A 22926-nucleotide genomic window follows, 5' to 3' on the forward strand; every position below is an offset into this window, starting at 1 on the left:
TGTTGATAAGGAGACCTCATTTAAATTAATTAAGGTCTAACATCTTTATTTAATAAAACTACTTTTTATATAAATTCAATTTTGTGAGGAAAAAAAAAACAGCTTTTCTTTCTAAAGAGAGGCTGTTTCACAGTGTGGAAACTAAGCTTAAACTGATGTGTCAATCACGTGTCTTCCTGTAGATAAACCGATCATTGACCGATCACCACAATACGCTAAATCCGCTAGCGACAACGGAGATACTGGTAAGATCACTTGTATCGCTCAAGGTGCACCCGACGTCATATTCACGTGGCAGAGAGAAGGGGTTACTCTCAGTTCTGAAGCCAAGTCGGAGAAGTACCAAGTTGAAACGACGAAATTGGACTTGATCCAGTGGAAAAGCCTGCTGCACGTTAAAGATGTCAAGTCTCAGGACTATGGCGCTTACGAATGTGTGGCCCGGAATGAACTCGGTTTCGACAGCGCCAGAATTACCCTGGAGATTACAAGTAAGTAGGAAACTCAATCATTTACTGAACGAATCGCTATTTATAAAGGTTTTCAAATTGTGGTATGGTGTTTAAAGAGAGAATTTATTATTATCATTATAATGATGTATTTATTATAGGACTGAGTTTCAGATTTTAAAGGATATTTTCGGAACTGTTATGGTTGATTTATTTTCATCCCTTCCAGGACTTCTTCTGTATTCATTTATTTAATTAATGTGTTAAGTTTGTTGCTACCTTTCTTGTGATCAGCGGATGGATAACAATTTCAAAACACTCCTCCACATTCTTACGCGAAATTCAAATAGTTTAATTCCCGTTAAAACTAAAATACGAACTTCTTATACAAGGATTAGTAAGAGTTCTTTCTAAATGACTTGAGTATTTAGTTAAGAATGATTTAAACACTTTGGAGATTCTACACCTTAGTTAGATACAGTAGACCTTTATTAAATCCAACATTTTTCACAGAGGACCTTGAACGATGGAATAACAGATTCTTGATACACTAATCAGAAGTACTGGAACACCAATTACGCGGTATGTGAAATATTGACTGTCACTTACATGAATGTGGTGTCCATTGAACTCTATATGGCTCCGAGAAGGTACAATATTTTATTGCTTGGTGTTAGATGGATTCCAAAGACCCTCAAGTTCCCATGGACCACTGTTGAGATATTCAGAAACAGAAGACAAAAGGGGAGATACGAAAGTTGAATCGCAAAGCCGAAGACCGCGTGTTTTGACAGGAGACCTTCCAATGACCAAAAGTGTTTCCAACCAGAGATACCACTACAGTGTTCCAAATATCACTCATGAGGTCCAGGCGCGTATAAGAGAGATTGTAAAAGTGATTACGGCAGGCAGAGAATTTCAGTGGAATGGTTTTAATTAGGGATTAATTTAATTAATTCTTAATAATTATTGCCATCGCCTTGTTCTCGTCACATACCCTCTCACCATGGGATTTCTAACCTTGGCCGAGTTTACTAATCTTCAGGGCCTTAAGTCGCGCACAAATACGATCATTAAATCTTTTATAAGATAACATCTGCCAACTTTCGGAAATTCAATGGGAAAATTTGTTCATTTGAGGATTCCTGGAAACTTATAAATGCCTGGTGGGAGAAGGGGCGCTTTCTCTATTGTTTTTAGTCGTATGAAAAGTACGTAGTGTCGCCCAGTCTGGGTTTGCTCTAGAGTTCTAGACTGAAGAAGGTTCGTTCCACGTTTGTTCCTTTTGCTTAAAAATATTCATTCATAGCAAATGAATGAATAAAATGAAAAATGAAATGAACGAATCCTTGAAAATACTTTGAACGTGTTAATGATGCTGGAATATATCAAATTAAGGAGTGTGGAAAGTAGATCAAAGCAGCTGGTGGCAGTACAAGTGGGCTGCATTTACATCTAAAAACCACACACAAAATAAATTTATTAAAAGGAGCCCAAGATAATTCTGAAACAGAGAAATTTTGTTAAAAAATCAGATACTGACGCTGATGGAAAAATAACCGCATATTTTGAAAAAGAAAAAGAAATTAATGAATCTTTGCCAGCTGTTATTTCTCGTTGGTAGCGACGGTACCATGCAATCTATTACTTATGATTTTCGCAGCTTACTTAAACCTAGAGGCTATTGAAACATCTCAAATTCATCTCCAAATAAGGTTAGAAAAATGGTCATAAATTATGCAGAAAAAATTCGTAAAAAAGTTACAGAAGAAATATTGTCTTTTCAGGCGCAGCACAGCCAGATCTAGCGTAACTTTAGACGAGTGGACATCAAAAAGCTTTTGGAATCTTGGCCTTGCTAGAGTTCATGGAACGATGTCAGTCGGAAAATGTCGAGAAATTCTTAAAGCTAAGTTGGACACGTTCGGACTTCTTTATGAAGACTTTGTTGGCAATACAACAGATGATGCATCTGTAATGCAGAAATTTGGCCACCGTTCGCACGTTATTCGTCAGTTGTACTTAGCTCATGGAATGCATCTGGCCATTGTACAGATTCTATATAGAAAAGACTTAGAAGCTGATTCAGAAGAAGAGGAGGAAGCTAGTGTAAACATATACTCAATCGATGACGATGGTTGGGATGAAGAGATTGAGAATGATGCAGGTATGGAGATAATAATTGATGCTCCATTTCAAAATGATACGTTGCATTCTAGTATCAATACATTAATCATCAAGATTCTAAAAGTTGTAAAAATGTTTAGAAAATCTGTTACTAAAAATGATGAAATACTACAGAAAAATGTTGTTGAATAATTTGGAAAATAAAAATCGTTAATCATCGACTCAAAAACCAGGTGGAATAGTTTATCTGTTTATTGGCTGTACTGGAGTATTTTTACGAAGTTGGAGATTATATAAGAAAGTGCCTTATTGATTTTGGAATTTATTTAAAGTTTAAACTTCACTCAAGATGAATTGGAATTGTTATATAATATGATATCTGTTCTACAGCCAGTAAAAGTTGCTATAGAAACACGTTTTTGCGAGGATGCATATTTATTTAGTGCACGTGTTACATTAAAATAAAGATATTTTGTGAGGAATATGGTGTGTAGTTTACATTTAGTGTACATAAATTGTGTGATAAATTTAGCGTACATAAATTGATGCTGAAGATTCTTGGCAGTTCCTTCGACTGTATAAACTTGTCGTTTTCTTCTTTTCCAGCTCACCCTGATCCGCCAATTGTGTTAAAAGTTGTTAACGTTACCCACAATTCCGTTATCCTGAGGTGGGTTCCAGGATTCGATGGAGGCATGGAACAGTCCTACCGTATTCGGTACAAGAAGACGGATTCGCTGACTTACCTGTACGCTGATGCGTATCCTGTCAACACCACTACCTTCACAGTAACCGGTCTGGAACTTGGTACTGAGTACATTTTCAGTATAATGGCGTTCAATTCCCTGGGCGAAAGCGCATACAATAAGGACATTATCAAAGCAACCACATTACGTAAGTAATATTGCCTGAGAGTCGCTTGAAAATCTTATGTAGATAATTTTATTCAGGGTCAACGCACTCAAAGCAAAAAATATTTAGTTCATTTGTTGATCTCCCTCACTGTTAATAGGAACGTAATTGTACTTATTACAACAACTGCCTTTTGACAAAAACGCAGTTGTAATAAGTACAATTACAACTGCCGGACACCTGCACGTACTCGACGATCCATTACATCCCAAAGATGCTCGAAAGGGTTCAGATCAAGACTGTGGGCTGGCCAATCCAACTTTTACACCCTCATGTCCTCAAACCACTCTGTTACAACCCGGGCAGTATGTCATGGCGCGTTGTCTTGCTGATACAGGTAATGGGCCTTCCCTGAAGTATTGCCATAATGTTGGAACTGCATAATTGTCCAGGTGGTCCTGGACAGCATTTGTGGTTTTATCGATAACGACTAATGGGCACAAGCCAAACCATGAAAGGAGCTCCATACCATGACACTGCCTCCACCAAACTTCATTGTTGGGACGATACAATCAAGAAGGAACTGTTTCCTTGGAATTCGCCACACCCAGGAAACCATCAGACTGGTAGAGTGCGAACCTCGACTCGTCTGTCCATAGGACTGTTTTCCACTGCTCTACAGTCCAGGATTCGGGCTCCTTACACCATTGTTAATCGGCGTCTAGCATTTGCTGAGGTGATCAATTCTGTTGAACGTGTGTCATCTTGCATGTCCACTTTTGCAACTGTCTGTTCGAAGCCCAGTGTGCATATTTATAGCAGGTTCTGTGATAACCTGTTTCCTGTTTCCCCATCTATGGAGGGATGTCCGGATATTAATGGTAGGGCAGTGTACAATAAACATTGAAAATGAACATTTTCGAAATGTCCTGGTATGAGTTTTTATTTTAACATTTTTTTATTATGTTTTGAACTGTGATCTTTCAAGTTCTTTCTCTTGTTTGAACTGCATGAAATTCCTCCCTCCTGAGGGAACTATTTTCAGTTGAGAAGTATATTTTGCTCTGAATCTTTTCTCTGTCAAGAACTCTCTTTTGTGTTATTTATTTTTCAAAGAAAAAATTCTCCTATTCATTTCAATAATGAAGTTATTTTTATATATTTAATATTATCCAGTGTTAAGGTTATAGAACTAGTTGCCATTAGTAGTTTGTTGGTTAAATAATTAATATCTGTCAATTTTAAACGTTTAGTAATATTCCAAAGTTCAATCAGTTAAATCCACCTTAAGAAAAATGATTTTTCTTCTTAACATTCATCAAATACCGTACTTTTCTCAATTTCCATTAAAGATGAGGTTGGAGTTTGGAATTTACTGGTGCAATAGTGACTAAGGCTGTGATGCAAAAGATGAGATTATCCAAAAAAATGTCTATTTAGAGTTTAAGTTATCTAGAGGATTTTTCTATCTTTCTTTCTAGCTTTTTCTTTCTACTCTGGACGATAAGGATACATTTTCACCATTGGGCATATTTTAAGACCCACACGAAAGGGAACATAACTATTTTTGTAGGATCATCAGTTCTTTTATTGATCTTGCTGTTTCATGGACTGTAGATTGGGTAAAACATTTCTTTCTTTCTTCCCTTTTTATGGTGAATCCAATCGCGAAAAGTATTGGAAGTTATTGATGTAGATTGTACTTTTAATGAATACGAAGCAAGGGTGGTCTAAAGAATAGAAGTAAAAGGGATAAATGAGGAAGAAGAAAAGTTAGTGTGAATGGTTGTTGACCAGCTGGGGTATCAGTTTGGGATGAAAATATCCAGAAAAAGGCATGTGATAAAAAGTGATTTCATGGACGATGGAGGGTGGAGTGAGTCTGTGGGAAAGAGAGAAAGTGAGAGGTCGTTTATTGTCTTTGTTGCTCTCTTTTTGAGAGTCTAGGAGTTTAAGAAAAGTCCACTAAGTACCATCCCAGATGTGGAAACAATATTCCATATTAGGGTGGATTTATACAGAGTTAGCAGCTGTTTCAAGAGGTCTGGAGAAATTCTGAAAGGCTGTAGTTAGCGAAGCTTGAATAGAGGAAGAATAGAGTAAAGATGTTTATTCCTGTTTGGGTGTTGTTGAAGATAGAGCTGAAGTTAAGTATTTTAAGAATTGGTGCTTTATGAAGTCCGTTTGTGCAGTGCAGGAATTGTTAATATAGAAAGTGGAATGTATCAGCAAAACTAATCATAGGTTTTTTTAAACAGTAGAAGATGGCTATTGGGGTACAAGAGAAAGAGTGGTCGCTTGAGACGTTCCATAATAAGTGTAAAATTTCTCAACCTAATTTCCTAAATCCCGATGAAATCATCAACATTCCACTGAGTTATCTAGATATATCAACTCTTTGAGATCAAGGGGAAGGTTCCTATACTTTTGTAAAGTCAGTGTATATATATATCATCAGTTCATATTAATTCAAGAAATAATATAAGGATACTTCTTGGTTATATTTCGCTTATCAAAATTGATGTACCCTTTTATGTTCGTATTTTTACTGCCTTTGAACGCAATAAATAAAATAAAAATCAATACGCATTCCTTAACATGACTTATTATTATATATAAAAAAAGAAAAGTGCAGTGTTTAGGACTATAAAGAAAGAGGAATGTAATACTTAAGAGCCCAAAAAATAAAAAAATAAAATAAAATATGAAAACAAATTGCTCGTTTGTTGTTCTGCAGGTGAGGCTCCCGCTACGGAAACAGAACGTGCGTTAACTGAAGTCCTATCGGAAAAAGGTGACATCCCTCGACTCATTATTATCACGGTGTCTGTTGTAGGGAGTTGTCTGCTCATTCTTAACATTATACTTGTTATCTGCTTCGTGCGGAAAAGGAGGAAGAAGAGAATAGAAGAAGGTAAGTCTGTCTTTCTTATCTGCCATAAATTAATGCCTGTTACTTGGTTGGGGGGGACCGAAAAGACCTGACAGAACGAAGATAAACATACATTTGTTCCTTTAGCGGCGAGGGGAAAGACTGATTAATGCTATGACCAACAAAAAACTCCCTCACTTAGATACCTGCAGTAGATAGTATTATCCGTTGTTTTAATTACTAGCGCCTCACATCCTTCCTAATTATTTATTGACGCAAGTGTGTGGTCGGTGTGCGTGAGGTATGTGGCAAAGACAGATTTAATGAATCCACTGAATGGTAGTTTTCCACTTTGCCGGCCTGCAACACATATTGATTCTTAAATCACAATTAACTGAAAATGCAGCAACCAGCGATGTCGGTTGGGCTCTTTTCAAGCCTTTCCGTTTAAAGTGGTTGATTCCTTTTTTTTTTTTTTTTATTTCCTAAAACTCTGATTATTTCTTCCACCACCACAAAAACAAAATCTTCCAGTTTCTTGACGATAAATGTGTCGAAACAAACACCCTAATTGGACAAAGTAGTCTGGAAAGAAATAATGGAATAGAAGGGGGAAAGCTAGATGATTCAAAGACTTAAATGTAAATATCCCAATGAAGTGTTTTGTTGTTAGATTTTGTTGCTATTAAATTTTGTGTTGTGCAACTTAAGACATAATTAAATAGTCACCAGGTTAGTTTGCTTCCATGTTAAGGAATTTAGGTCCATCTGGAAAAGACCTGAGCGCGAATCCCGTCAATGACGAGAGGATTTTTTATGGGCTTCTTCACAACGTGGCCCAGTTAGTCGGTCTCAGAAGAGGGTAACATGGTTTTTCTCCCGGAAACTCGGGTTTTTCGTCCAGAAAACAGTAAATCGACCCTAGAACATATGCATTTACTAACACATTATGCACGGCTGAATATGGCCTAAGTTGCTGATGCGCCTAAAACTCTGCAATAACCAACCAAAGAACTTCAATTGATGTGACAACATATTGAAAATACATAAACGCCGTTCAGAGATAAAGTAGGTAACTACCGACCGGTCTGTCGGACTTCAGTGGTAGGCAAAATCATGGAGGCAATGATCAAGAGGTGCAATACAGGGCTATTTAGATAGAGGTGGAATTCTGAAGGGACCAGCAGGGTTTTGTAAAGGGAAAATCACGTTAGTCAACCTAGTTTGCTATTTTGACAGTGTCACTCATCAGCTGGATGTAGAAAATTATTTCGACATTGTTTGTTTGGATTTTAAAAAGCAATTGGCTCAGATCTACACTAGACGTTGCTGTATGAGCTGGAACATGTTGGGATCACAGGGTGGCTGCAGGACAATAAGCAGAAGGTTATAATTAATAGTTATTCTTCAGATTGAATTAACGTAAGAAGTGAGGTCCCTCAAAGATCAGTACTGGGACCACTGTTGTTCAAGAGTATCTTAAATGTCATCGACGAAGGGATCCAAGGCGTGATGTCTAGATCGGAAGAGTAGTTAATGATCAGCACCTCTTTGCGACGACTTAGGCTTCAAGGATGGCCAGAAAAACAGTCTTATACTTGGGGAATGGTAACCCAAAAATAAGTTATACACTTCATGGGCTTGAATTTAGAAAAGTAGATGGATTAAGGAATTTGGAGGTTACACTATGGACGGATATGACTTGCGAACTCCAAAACGATCCTATTGGTCGCTATTGAGCCATATGCCAATGGATGCCCCTATACGATCCGAACATAGAAAGAAAATAACGAATAAGCTTTACGATTTAGCTAAAGACTGCCGTTTTAGAACGAACCTGGCGCCTCATTCCTAAACTGTCACTTAAATGTCTAGAAATGTGCCATAAGAAATGCCTACGTCTTCAGCCATTGCACGAATTATCACTCTTCTCACTAAACTACGCGCTAAAATTTAAACCACGGAAACACCCTGATTTCAAACGCTGATCGTGGGCGGTAAACGCACCCAGGTCTGCATCAAATTTTCAAGAGACGTTCTTCGAATCAGCGCCCCCATGTGGCACAATTATTAGAGAAATCTATTCAGTTTAGATACTTCTTAATTAGCTTTCTTCTACTAATAACTGTTGGCATTAAATATAATGACTGTCATAAATAACATTTTCATAATCCCAAGATAAATGAATATTAAATAAAATGAAAAAAGAATTTATAATTTATATAATACGCCCTATTTTTATTATTTATAAATAATTTAATAAGAACTGCCAAGTAATTTCTTTCAACTATGTCGTATTTTTTTTCATTTTTCGCATGCTGCCAGTGTTGAACAGGCTGGCTAAGTTATGCCAAAGTAAGTACATTGAAGTTAGCAAGTTAAGTAATTTAAATGGGCAAAATTAAACTGAAATTTTCTAGTAATAGATTGTAAAAATCAATATTTTGTTCCCGTAGAAAGCGATCAATCCAGTAGTAAAGCTGCCACCATCGAAATGTACGCGCCGAGTAGTTATAATGAAACCGTGAATGGAGAAACGTTAAGCTCAACTTCCGAAAAAAGCGAAGCATATTCAGAAGGACGGAGTACAGAAGAATATTCAGTAAGTGTAGATAATACATATCAACGTTCCATGAATTTTAATTGCTGTTGTTTAATTAAAGGGTCAATAATACAAGTGAAGTTGGAAATAAACGTTTTGAGAATAGTATTACGATTTCTTCTTCAGATATAAATTTAATGAAAGAACGCAATCAAAATACTAAAATTGTGTTTAAAAATGCATCACATTGAAATAGCTTATATCTTAAACGATATTTGGCATCTATTTTCAGGAAGATCAAGGGAAGCCAGCTTCCAGTACCTATCTTATTGACCAGGGAGATGGAACATATATTCCGGATGGGTCGGTACCACAGTATTCTCCATACAGGTATCCTGAAACAGGTAAGGTAAACAGTAACAAATTTAGAGCAGTATTATAAAATTAGTTTGTTCCTTAATGTTGGGGATTTGTGGGCTGCAGTCGATTGTTGGAGATATCATCATGAAATTAAAGCGTGATGGAACCGCTACGGTCCAGCAACGCATAGGAAGACTACGGAAGTTTGCCCCACGTGATCAGAGAATACTTGGAAAGGTTATACGGAAATCTAGTCCGACAAGTAGGAGTCTAAGGCACCAGGGGTTCACCAACTGCGATTTCTGTTTTCATGGAGCAACCAACACCGTAATTAGTCCATAGGGTGTGAAAATTGTTTCTTGGAGCGACAAATCTTGCTACACTCAGTTCTGACCAGATGGGCGGGTGTTGGAGGATGTCCAGAGAACTTCTGCTGTCGGAGTTAACTGTGCCAACAATGAACTTTTGAATGGGGTGGAGTTATGGTGTTACATTACTTCTTATGGTATGGCCTAGGATCTTTAGTTGTAGTGTAGAGACCATGAACGCTGACATCTACTTTAAAATATTGGAAGTTCCATGATCCTTCCGATATGGCAGTTCTTTGGTAGAGACCCGTCTTTTTGTCATCACAATAATGCCCAATTCCATACCTTCGATGTTGTTCGAGAATTTTTTATGGACATGAAGGTGCAAAAGTTGGAACGGCCAGTGATCTGAACCCTATAACCACCTATGAGATTAATTGGAACGTCGGGTGAGAGCCAGATTTGCATGTCCCACATCGGTATCGCAACTGATCGCTGTTCATGAATACAGGAACAGAGAACTACACCCGCTGCAGTCTGTAGTTGGTTGGGTGTATCATAACAGCCAAAGGGGAACGGACACGCTAATAGAGTGAGTGGTGACATGAATATTAAACCGACGTGTGGCCGCATACCTTCTGGAGGATAGTATTACTACTCACTCTAACATATGCAGTCTTTGCACTCTAACTTATGCATGGTCTTTGACAGCAAAACAAGTAAATAAACTTAGACCGTGCCAACGAGCAATAGAAAGAAGTATTGCCAAAAAAGACAGACAGAATAAAATCTACTTCTATCAGACAAAAAATTAAAATCAACGATGGCATCCATGAAGGCATCCAAGTCCTTAAAATGGAAGTGGGCAGGACATCTCGACAGGAAACAAGAGGACTCGTGGGATAAGCTCACAACTGTTTGGTTACCAAGAGAAGGAAAAAGAAATATAGGACAGAAAACCAGGTGGAGAGATGAGTTAACATCCCTTATGGGCCTACATTGCATTGAACCGAGAAGAATGGAGAGCTGGCATTGAACCGAGAAGAATGGAGAGCTGGCATTGAACCGAGAAGAATGGAGAAAGTCGGAGGAGACATTTTCCCAGCAGTGGGATTCTATAGACTAACACAACAACATACTTTTCTGAGAATTATTCATCATGCTGTTTGCTGTTTTACCTGAACCCTCTTTTGTATTTCAAAATTTAGAAATATTTCTTCAGCTCTTATTAATAATACGTAGTTTAACAAACAGGAACAGGGACATCTCTTATCGCCACATTAACCGAATCAACTTAATAATAATAAAATATAATATAATTCCATTCAGGTTTAATCCTGAGAGCTGTAGGACTGGATAATCTAGTACTCAGTTGTCTAAGATTTTTGACTTATGCATAGAAACTTTTTTCTGTTTTATTATTACACAAAAATAAGTTTCGAGTCCTAGTCAGTTAGTTACTGTACATTGCAATCGGTTCGTGTTGATATTCAGAGCAGAAAGCCAAAGGACATAAGAGCATGGAAACAGATGAACAAAACGATGCAACGACTGCTACCGAAAGTTTGAATCCGAAAGAGTAACTGCAAATGAACTCGAAATATTGGACTCAGGGGCTACATCAGCCACAACAGAAAGATAGTTCAAAAGAGCCGCAGGTCATATGCCCATGCACAACAAAGTTGGATATTTCTAGTCTTGTGCAAGAAGAAGAAAAAGAATCTTTCAGAAAACTCGCAAATAGACGACTTGCACATATCAGTTCTTCAGATTTCTTCATTCTGTCTGTTCTCTTCTGTTTTGTTTTACGATCCATAATGATTCTATATTTTAACTCAATAGCCCTAAAATAGGTATTATGATAGTACAAAAATCGTAATACAACCTTGATATTGAATTTATTGTTGTAAATTAATTATAGAAAGTTGGTATATTTTAAATAATCTTGTTGATTTAAGAAAATGAAAACGTATACTCGAAAAACTATAGATAAAATGCAACCTAATTATGAAATAATTTTGATTTTAAAAATGAAATGATCTACAAAGTAATAAATTAAAAAAATCATAAATCATGCATTTTTGGACTGGGAGATAACTTCACGAAGTTATATTCAATGAATCTCAGGGATCTCCAGGTTCCCTATGTCAACTAAGCAAAACTAATATAAAACATCACGTGACTTTCCCTTGTAGCACCCAAGACCCCTTCAAAATCATCAGGGTGTTATTCTTCATGATTTCCCAATAGGGTAGGGATCGTAAGTTACATTTGCCATCACATCGGAGATCATTTACACTTATGCAGAAATACCTAGAATATTATTATAGTAAAGCCTGATATGCAAGAGAATTTAAAATTGCATTTTCTGAAATATTACTTATTAATATTTTAAAGTTTAATAAAGTAGATTTAATTATCTATAAATTAAAAGTATATATGATAGATTCTGTTAATTATTATATTAATCTATTTTTAGATCAAATTTTTTTATATGTAAAGAATTTTGGTTTTTGTATGTGACCTTGTTTTTTATGAATTATTAATTTGGATGGTATTCGTTTATGAAATCTGTGATTTGTCATAATTTATAGTATTAACGTATTTTCCGGCTTATAAGACGCATCCTAATTTTGGAAATTAAATTTAACAAAAATAACTTTTGGAAAAAAAAAATGATTGTTAATACAATGGAAATTTAAAATTCAATAAAAAATAAAGCTCAAAAGCCAATAAAGAAAAGTATAGGATTATTACTCTTATTATTTTAGTATTATTCAACTTCAGATTCATTACTGACTTGATCATCATTATCCTCAACATCGTCTTTATCCTCTTCACTTGTGTCACTCTCATACAATAAATGATCTTCAGTGCCTCTCGGTTTTGCGCATGTGTTGTAGTGCCACTTTCGGCTTCTAAGACTCAGGTCGATTTTTTAAGGTATTTATATAAAAAAAGTGCGTTTTATAAGCCGACAAATATGGGTTATTTGGCATTTTTTGGCATTTATCTGCATTATTTGGCATTTTTACAATATTTTGTAAATTATTTTGTAGGTGTTGTATTTTTTTACAAAGTTATATTTATTCTACATCATTGCTACTTATACACAGTATAGGAACCTTGTCTAGGAACACACACTGTCCATTCCAAACATTATGACCACATGCCTAATAGTGGATATGTCCTCATGCCGCTAGTACTGCTGTCACATAGAGAGGCATGGACTCCTTAAATTCTCTGAATTGCTGGAGGTACGTTGTACCATGTCGCCAGGATCGCGTCCCTAATGCAATGTTCCGTGGTGGATAGGTAGTTTTTAGCATTCAGAGTGTGGTATATGGGAGTATGAGGACTCCAAGAAATTCTTAGGACTAGCTCTGCCATGCCAAACTGCAGCCACCTGCCTGTTTCTGTTGGACCAAGATATCAATGATTCCTCTCCGTAGTTTGTTGCCGTACTCTCCATATACCGTCCGCACGGCATAACAGGAAACATGATTCATCGGACAGGGCAACTTTTTTCCAGTCGTCAATGGTTCCATGATGCCATGCAAACTTTAGGCATCGTTGGCGATAGGTGGCCGTAGGCATGAGTACCTTGATCGCTATTCTACTCTGGTGGCCTATACCGAGAAGAGTTCTTTGGATCGTGGTCTTAGAAACATCGCTGATCGTACCTTGGTTAAAGCCCATGGCAGTTCCACCGTTTTCTACCTATCGATGAGGCGTGGGCACTCGTCGATGATCTTACCACTGCAACCTGTCTGTGTTATCTGCCCGCTCTTGGAATACCTTAGCTGCAGTACTCCCCGACCAGCCCACAAGATTTTGTAAAAATTCTTCTGTTATGTTTCCCTTTTGTTACTTTTAAATCTGGTAGAATTGATTTTATTACAATACCTGCTGATACATTTCGGCCCAAATCGTGGACATTATTACAATCAAAGAATTGGAGATTGGGCATGATTCCTATGAAAATACCACTATATCAAAAGAATCAAAACCACAAGAAAAATAAGGGTTTTAAGTTGTCTTATACCATCTAAATATTATAAGCATATTATAAAATTGTTGAATGCGACACTGGGAGGTACATTAGTGGTCTATAAAAATGCAGTAATTCGAACGAAATGTGAGCAAACAAAAGGCTCTAGCAAGGAAGCTGTTTTTAGAGGTTTTCGGATGGTATGTGTCTTTTCTTGATTCTCAAGACCTTTGAGACTCGTAAGAACGATAAAGTTTTCAGTGTCCCTCATAACAACTGAGGGAACCAAAGTAAATGCCATTGTTAGACGTTGGCACTGATGATGGGCCAATTAACTCCGAAGCAGAACTATAACAACCAGTTAATGAATGGACATAATGGTTTACGACACTGTCCTTGTCCATTACTTACAAGAAATATTGAGGGAACACCGTACATTAACTCCTTTAACTGGATTCTTTAGTGCGCTAAGACGTCATGCGTGTATGTATGTGTATTTACTGTCTGGAATCGCCTTTAAAACAATTTCCAGCGTATTTTGTTCAGAAATATTTGATTTCGAGTCATAAATATAACGAATTGTAAGAGTTCTGAGGGTTCAGGTTTAAATTACGGTATGGATTAAGTATTAAATGTCTTCATGTAGCGTTTCAGCGATCACCTGTTGTTACAATCTGTCTTTCTAAAGTATCTTCCTTCTCTTTTGCAGTGTCAGGTCACTCTACGCTAGACCGGAACCATTTGGTGCCCAATAAGGCCATCTACACCTCCCAAGATGATTATTACGCTGATGCTCTGAGAAGGAACGTCTATAATCAGAAGATGGGAGAAAAGGTACTGAGGCAGCTGGCGCTGTCGTTAGTGCACGGTGTATATTTACTTTATGGGTTTTCCTATGTGGGCTGGATGACACCGTGGCTCTAATAACTAGCATACATCACTTGCTAAACAGCTACGCATTGGGCAGCCACATCCGTTCTTCGAAGTAGGCATACCAAATTTATTTTTCCTGTCTTCTTTTTTTTTTTTTTTATCCCCTGCTTCCATCAGTAGAATCACGAAGCCATGGAGTTTTAAGGGGAAATTGCACATTCTCAATAAGACTGCCCTGAAGATTATAATAACTGGTTTTATCTATAAAATACGGATATTTGCCTAACCGTTTAAGATATCCGATATTATTATGATACCTTTACGTTTTGAATAACGGATATTATTGTCATTTCAATTCTAAAATATTTATCGCAGAAAAATCGTTTATTATTCATTAACTGAATAAAAAAAGCAAAAACGAATTTATTCCCACCAAAATTAAAAATATTTAGTTGTTAATTAAACATATTTGAACCTTAGAAACGTCAAGATTTTTATTAAATAATAATATTTATTCTAGATATTTTATGTCTTATTAACGGCATCCTTTTTGCATAATTACTCTGACGATATTTCATTTGGTAACTCTTAATTTACAGGGACACGGATAAAATAATAATTAGCCATTCAATTAGTTGTTGCTACCCCCCCCCCCCTCATTCTGCTAATACACTTAAAAAATCTAGAATAATTCTCGCCATTCTAAGAAAAGACTGTTAATTGGAGGTAATGACATTTTGGAAAACTGTCAAAGTTTCGAAATCTTTGTCTCTTTTAATTAAGAAGATTTCTGGCTGTTAGTTAAATATTCAGATAGGCTTTTTGTGTGTGGGGAGGAAGAATAAATAAGTGAAGAGAGATAGAAAGAGTCGATTGGGTTTGATTGAGATAACCTGTTATTATTTGCCTTTATTTTTGGTTTGAATGGTTTGAAGAGCTTGAATAATTTATTTGTATTAAAATGATATTTTGAATTTTCATCACTAAATTAAACTAAACTCTTTCTATTCATTAATAATAAATAATTTTTGAATTAGAATAAAATATTATTGGTTATTTTTTTATTAATTTATAATTTTTTGTTCATTTTGTCATAATTTTGTTTTTTAAGTATTCCAAAAATCATGATTAGCAATTAGAGCTTTCATTTTGTGTTTCCTGGTCGATTTACATGAAAAATCTTGGAATTATTCATGAGTGTTGGGTTAACCATAGTCCAATCGCCTGAGATCTGGTGGTGCGACTAGGTTTTTCTTGAATCCCTGAGGCACTCGGACGCACACTTCTCAAAAAGAATGAAAAATGGAGAAGAAGAATCTTTATTGCAACGCATAGAATGATAATTTCCATAATAGTAGTTGCAACACCCCGTCACGGCACAATGGCCAGGGGTTAACAATGTATTACAGAGACATAATTGCCTCAAAAAGCCAAAAATACACAAAAAAATAATAGAATAATAAATAAGTGAAATGAAGTAGAGGAAAATGGAAAAATGACTTGAGTATACTACATATATAGAACATTAAGTGAGTGTACAATCATTTGTTTCAAAATACATACTATAGGATATATATTTAAGTGCATAAATACGTACATGATTGGTTGGGTTAAGAATGTACATTGCTCAAGACTCAGATTATAATAGTAGTAGCCTTAGCCACCCCACTGAGTATTCTTTTCCTATATTATTGATCTCGACAGAACTCGTTGAAGTCGACATCTAAGTCCTGGACTCGAGACAGCATCTGCTGAGGAAGAACTGGTCCGACAGATGAAGGAGTCTTTGCAGAGGGGAGTTACTCGTAGACGAGCCACTGGGATCCTCCATGCACAGTTGTTTCAGAAGGAGGGGGAGGATATGAGACCGGTCATGAGTTTGACTCTTGTGATGAGCCTCCTTTCATTAATGAGCTAGCGACAATGAGCTTTGGGATGTTAAGTGCGTTGGTCATAGCGGTGGTCCGGAGCTGGGGAGGCAGGCTAAGTTTGTAGCACGCCCAGTTGAGAAGCCAATACTCGGATGAGAAAACTGGTTTGGTGGTAGAGAGAAGTGCAGACGCCCAAATCTCTGCAGCATAGAGAAGTGGTGGATACACTAGTGTTGAAATGTATCTGATCATGGTGGATTTTCTGTTACATGGTGTAGATGCTGCTTGCAAATCCATCTCTGTCTGGAGGCTTTTGTGAGGAGTATGTGTACTTGCTGGCCGAAAAGAAGCTTTGGGTCAAATCTGATTCCTAGGTCGATGTGATGTTGGACAAGCAGGATGGGGGCTCCATTGAGGGTTGGATAGATTTTTGTTGGTTGTTGCTTTAACGAGAAGACCATGATTTCTGTCTTCTCGGGATTGATACGCAGACTAAATTGTTTGAGGTAGATACATATTGAGGAGAGAGTGGAGGTTAGCTCTTCTGAGATTTGGTGAGGGTCTTGGTTTGCCTTAATTGGCGTGAGTACCTTTAGATCGTCAGCATATACCAGGATATTTAACTTTTGGATTACCAGAAACAATAAGGGCAGTGAAGGCCAGATAGTACTGCCCCTTTCGGGACTCCAACGGAGATTACTTTACAGTATTGGGATTTATCTACAGATAATTTGACTATGCGTTTAACAGACAGTATACAATACTCCGGCTGGCATTAAGAGTGACATTATCAAAGGACCGGAAGTCACCATTTCTTCCTTAGTTCAATGTCCGGTGATGTAGCGGAGATGGGAGAACCCCTGGTGCCGTCAGACAACTAACGCAGTGTCCAGTGATGACATTCTTCATTAACTCATCAGTTTCTGCTCAGTATTAGAATATCTGCAATTCTACCGGTATACAGAGGCCTATCTACAAATTCTGTCTCCCCGCGAGATTTTGTAAAATACGTGCTGCTCTTTAACAGCTGAATCACAATAACCGTAGTCCTCTAACTCCACGGACCTGATGGCATAATAATTACACCACCGCCTATATAAGTGCTTGGAATTTAGCAATATTTTTCAGTTTTGCAAGTACCAGTGTAATTGAACCGTAAACGTCCGCTTCATTCAATGGCAGAATAAATCTATTAATCATCAACATTTATGATAACTATTATAATATTCTAATAATTATAATAAAAATATTCTTATATTTTTGTATATAAATCCTTGGAGAAATCTATCAAGTTTACACAGGGTAGTCATAAAGTAACTTAACCTAAAAATAAATCGCTGTTTTAGCGTAAACATATTAATCTGCATACAAGGAAACATAATAATAAAGTTTTGCTATGCGAGTCTCAAATTACACGATATATAAAGATTACCCCAAATGCTTTCCTCTGAATCAATAACAGCTCTGATTGATTCAAGTAATGAAATTATGATTAGTGTAGGTTTGCTGATCTCGGAACACACTCATTATGTCCGAAATAATGATTCAGAGATGATCCATAATTAATCAAAGATCCAAATGTCCATTTGCACGACATTTTTGGGTCATGTCTGTAGACACGACCTTTTATATGATCCCACAGTATTCAGCACAGTTCAAATCTGGACTTCACGACGACCACTTTGTTTCAAAGTTCTGTCGATGTTTCTTCCACCAATTATTCTTTTAATAATGCAGTAACTCTTCGGTAACTCTCTTGCTGCATTCTGTTGAAAGTCACCTCGTCCAACACCCCCTTCTGTCTCAAGTCTTTAATGACAATCCTGCACTTTCTGACATCCACGTATTTCTGCCCGTGCACGCACTGGTAAAGTCACCAAGTGTCCATTAACAATTTCTTCTTCTTCAAAAAAGTCCAATTATGAAAGTGGATGTGAAACCTCATCATGCTGTTATCATTTTACTAAGTTAATGATTTTCTGTTATTGAGTGAGGGTTTTTTAGGCCCACACAACACAGTTGTGCATATTAACAGCACGTGTAGATAAAAGCGAGCTTTGTTGGACCATAAAACTCAATCTAGCCAATGCTAGTTAAATTTATTTTCCTTGGTCATAAATTAATTATTTATTTGAATATTTTCCTTTTCCTCTGATAACCCCTAATAAATCTTTGTTATTGTATTTTCTTGTGTATTAGATTAACAGGTCGACGTCAAAAATTTTGCATATTTAAGAACTCTTTTTCACCACCGCGTGATAACGTAAACAAGATAATTGTCACTTTGAGTGAATATGTTCTTATTCATTAAAAATTTTCTTTTTATTATTGATAAAATTTCAAAAATTACCTTTGAAAGCACGGAGTTTTGGGTGAACAGAAAGATTTTCGGGTAAGAAACAGAAAAAAGAAAAACCAAGATTCACTGAGGCCAACAGACGACAACAGGGTTTAAAAAAAAAAAGGAGTGAAAACTAAGATATACTTAAGAAGCAGTGTACTATTTTAGTTTATTAATAAATTGAAATAGTTGTTTAAAAACGATACTGTGCGTTACGATTTACATCGCCTGGGGACGCTGTTCCCTCTCTGTGATGGTGACAGCACTTAGGATTAGACTCTTTAGAAACGTCTGCGTAGTCACTAAAAGTAACATATAATTTTTAATCGGATAACGACTCCCATTAAAAACAATATTTAGTTATTTTTGGCTGACTACGTGGACAAATGGAGTCGATTCTAAAGGGCTTAAGCCCAAGCGCTGTCACCCGTTAAAGTTAAAACTCTAAAGCTTTGGCTTACGAACTTGTGGTACTTGAAATAAATAAGCGATTCCTGGACGTTACAAAATTCGTTTAATTTTCATATCAAAAGTAAATCACCATTTCAAGTATTCAAAGTTAGATTGTTCTCAAACTAACTAAATATTCTAATATTCGTGTCTTGGTATTGATTACGTTACGCAAAATGTTCATTAGATTTATCTGCACAAAGGGAGCAGTTTAAAACGCGATCTCAATTTACTGGTGTGATTGATCCATCATCTATCCCTCGAGTTCGATAAGTTATTGTAGTAAATCTAAATCCTTCCATCAATTTGCTTCCGAATTGTACAATTTAGGCAGAAATATTTGATTAAATTCCACTCACTCAGTTTGCAATACGTCACGCTTCATTACGTAGCTGCTCGCGCAGGATTCAGGAAGCACATAGAAAGGACATAAAAGGATAGGCGTTGCGTTCTTGCCCAAGGAGGAAGCAGCTTTTCGCTTAATACGTATAAATGAAGTGCATTCAAATTAATTTCACGAATGCAAAATGTGTTTAAACTGATTCGTTTCTTCATCTAAGTGACTTGATCTTAACATTAGAAGAGGCCGAATTTTACTTAAGGCATAATTTACAAGGAAATCAAACTGAACCTGTTGAAAAGGATTTTAATAATAGCATAAATACTGCAGCTGGCTACGTTCAGATAGCAATTCATGCGGCCAAACCGAGGGTGATTAAATAAATGGTTTTTGAAAAATACTTTAGTAAACACAAAATGGCAAGTTAATAAATGTAACGACAGCTGGTTGGTATGGGTATAAACTGCGCATGTACAGAGAAGCATTATAAAATGTTATCTGTGAGCCATTATAAGGAACTATTTAAGATTTTTTGCTGCTTAATTTGCATTCATGTACAGATCATAAAACGTGGTCGAGGAAGTTTGGTTAATCATCTTAAATTATTTTTACTCACTTATTATTGATAAGTAAGTAAATTAATAATTATCAATGATAGTTAATAACAATAATTAATAATTTATTTATAAAAATACTTTACCAATTTTAAAATTTATACTTTTTTTTAATACTTTATAGTTTAACTGAAATGGAGTCATTACTGATATCGACTTTCTCTTTTACAGATTTCATATATCCGGGGTGACCATCCACCGCCACCTCCAGGGAGAACAGCTGCCAGTGGTGTAGACCAGTACAGTCCCACCCCAGATGCTCGCTATGTTCCCTATCCTATTGTTTCAACCGTCCTTCGTTCAGCCACCAATCCCCCCGTATTAAGCACATTTAATCCCCAGGGATCTCCAACGGTAACAGGACTTTCCAATCACCTTCTGGTAGAAGGTGTTGTTCCAGATGAGATGGCAGGACACTTGGTTTGACCTCACGAGCAACCCAGTTTCTGGATTTAAGGTACTTAATATGGACTACAATCTCTAAAGATGCCTTCAAAAGGAACTTCAACCAAGAGCAGTGGCGGACAGTCACTAAAGCTTCCTCTCTTCATACTGAATTCCTGCCACATGTGCCTCCGGAATCTTGTGAAATTGCTCGCATCCGGGACTGCTGGTGTAAAGAGAAAGGATCTGTTTTGGTCTGTATCACCAACGAAGCTCAGGACCAAGAAAAAACCAAACACCATACCAACACGCATATATACATACTCATTACAATATGGATGGTGTTTCCATTACCAGTAGATCTGAGAGACTTGCAAGGATATCTGGTGCTATATGCCGAGGCCTCCATGGGTATGGTTGGCTGGGTGATCAACAGTGCCTTATTCAAGTGTTTCTGGACAATTGGCATGTCTTCATCGGCAATTATTTTATTCGCGCGGAACGTCAGTGGATTGTAATAAGAACAGTTTATCCCTACAGGGTTTATACATATTAAGCTTTTATTATGAACCACGGAGACGTTTTGGAAGAGTTTTTTTCTCCAAACTCTTCTTTTTTTTATAATTAGTTGCAGCTCCCTTTGTCTATACCTTCTTGTTGAGTTCAGTCATATAATGGGTATCTCGCAACAATAGTATGTTAAGCAGAGTGAAGGCAGCGCCACCACGCAAAACATACACAATAATTTATTAATTATTATTTTCAGAGGAATTTCGATTGTATACGAATCAAAGGAAATTTGTGTTGTTGTTTTTTTAAAGCATTTCATGTTTGATTAATATTGTAAAGCCTAAAGTTAATTTAGCTAATAGTTTTTTTTAACTTCTACAGTTTTCAGCGAGGTGAAAAATCGAATACAAAACTAATGAATTTTTCCAAGCCAGTTAGAAACTTGAAGTTAATCGTTTTTTAAATTATTTTCAAACGTATTTTTATAAGGTAATGACAGGTCACAAAACGTTTAAGAGTTTGTCACTACTTAGGAATATCTGAACCTGATATCGGGTATAAATGCCCAATATGAACCGTAATTCAAAGGGTAGTAGCTCATCGTCACTTTTCGGTGACACCCACTTCAAAATCACATATCGTTCGATCGCTATTAATACTAGCCCTCTGCTCCAGACATCTTCCTGTTAACGTGTTTCAATATTTGTTCCCAACCATCCCTCGTATTTGGGCGCGTGTGCATGAGTGGCAATTATCGTGAAGTGGAAAAAATTAAAATGATAAAGAAACTGTTTAGAAAACAAGTTTCTTTCACAGTTCCTGGTCCTGCATATTAATTAGAAAATAATTAATGAGGCGTAATTTTCCACAGTTTTCCTCTTTTGGAGAGAGACTGACAAACCTTTGCATCCATACGTAAAAAAAAAAAAGAATTAAAATTCTATTTTATTAGAGTGACTGCTGCCAAGCACACTGATGAAAGAGGTATGTGAATTCCATCGAAACGTCAGCGTATTTAAATAAAAATACAAGAAAGGTTGCTGATTAATGCAGCGTGAATTCCTTTAACCATTGCTCAAAATACTTTAAATGATCTTAATCAGTTGTTTGTTGCTAAGTAAAATACTAAGATTATAAGGCAAAGGTTTGCACTCTCTGTTCGGCTGTCTTGTTAAAAAAATAAAATAAAATTTCGTTCTGAATTTTTTTAATTTTCAAAATGTATTTTTTTCTCATTAAAATTGACTTTATTATGAAAGGATGAAATCACCCATTCGCTAATAGTTTTAAATAGTTCTCGCTCTTCAACTGATTTAGACTCCTAATGACAGTAACATTGAATACACGTGCAATTAGAAGGCGCACAATGTTGTAATTTGTGTTAGAAAGGAATATTTGCAGGGATAATTAATTTTCAACAAATACTCGTATTTCAGGCCCAAAAATAATGTAAGAATAAGATCTGTACCGTTGGTAAAGTGTGGCGTTACACACGGTCTAAGGAAACAAACACTTACAGAGATGGATCTATTGTCCTAACTGTAATTTTAGTTTTAGTTTTTGAAAATTTCGCCTTTCCTTTTCTGTCATGGGTGGGAGGGACATAGAAATGTAGTATCAAAGATGTGATTGTCTGCACTGTCTGTAAGGGATGTAGGAAATTCTAAAATCGCACCAGGTTAGGGTATAATGGTAACAAATGCGAGTTCACTCCAGTGGGAAATACGTGGTTGATTAGAAGTAACTAATTGCTGAGAGACTTTTGCAAACTTATGATTATTTAAATTAAAAGGATTAAAAACAATTAGGAGGTACTTCAAAGAAAACCATTGGAGAATTGAAAGTACTGCACTTTGACTCCAACCATCCATCCATCCGCGTATGGTGTAAATATTCAATTATCTTCTCTTTTTTTCTGGAATCAAGGACGTGGTAAGAACGTATTCCATTCCTCTACCCAATGGTGTTTCACTTTGACAAATTCCCATCAAGGGACTTGGTTATGTAGTTCTCAGTTGCCGTTCTTTTTAATTAGGATGTCC

General features: G+C 36.5%; 1 protein-coding gene across 3 annotated transcripts in view; it reads left to right on the top strand.

Moving 5' to 3' along the window:
* The window catches only part of LOC150076133 (nephrin-like), a 263105-nt gene extending 241219 nt beyond the window's left edge, over positions 1-21886 (top strand). For 2 of the 3 annotated variants that reach the window (XM_090387971.1, XM_090387968.1), the window contains exons 16-23: positions 183-491; positions 3183-3470; positions 6166-6342; positions 8626-8655; positions 8757-8902; positions 9135-9246; positions 14211-14335; positions 20162-21886. In XM_090387971.1, coding sequence (XP_090244097.1) covers positions 183-491; positions 3183-3470; positions 6166-6342; positions 8626-8655; positions 8757-8902; positions 9135-9246; positions 14211-14335; positions 20162-20416 — 1442 coding nt within the window. In that variant the 3' untranslated portion in view covers positions 20417-21886. The remainder of the gene's footprint in view (positions 1-182; positions 492-3182; positions 3471-6165; positions 6343-8625; positions 8656-8756; positions 8903-9134; positions 9247-14210; positions 14336-20161) is intronic. The other variant, XM_090387970.1, reaches the window with a different exon arrangement.
* Positions 21887-22926: the final 1040 nt, after the last annotated feature.

This window comes from Mastigoproctus giganteus, chromosome 13, assembly GCF_048544385.1.
Source record: "Mastigoproctus giganteus isolate SK-2022 chromosome 13, ASM4854438v1, whole genome shotgun sequence".
NCBI classification, from domain to species: domain Eukaryota; kingdom Metazoa; phylum Arthropoda; class Arachnida; order Uropygi; family Thelyphonidae; genus Mastigoproctus; species Mastigoproctus giganteus.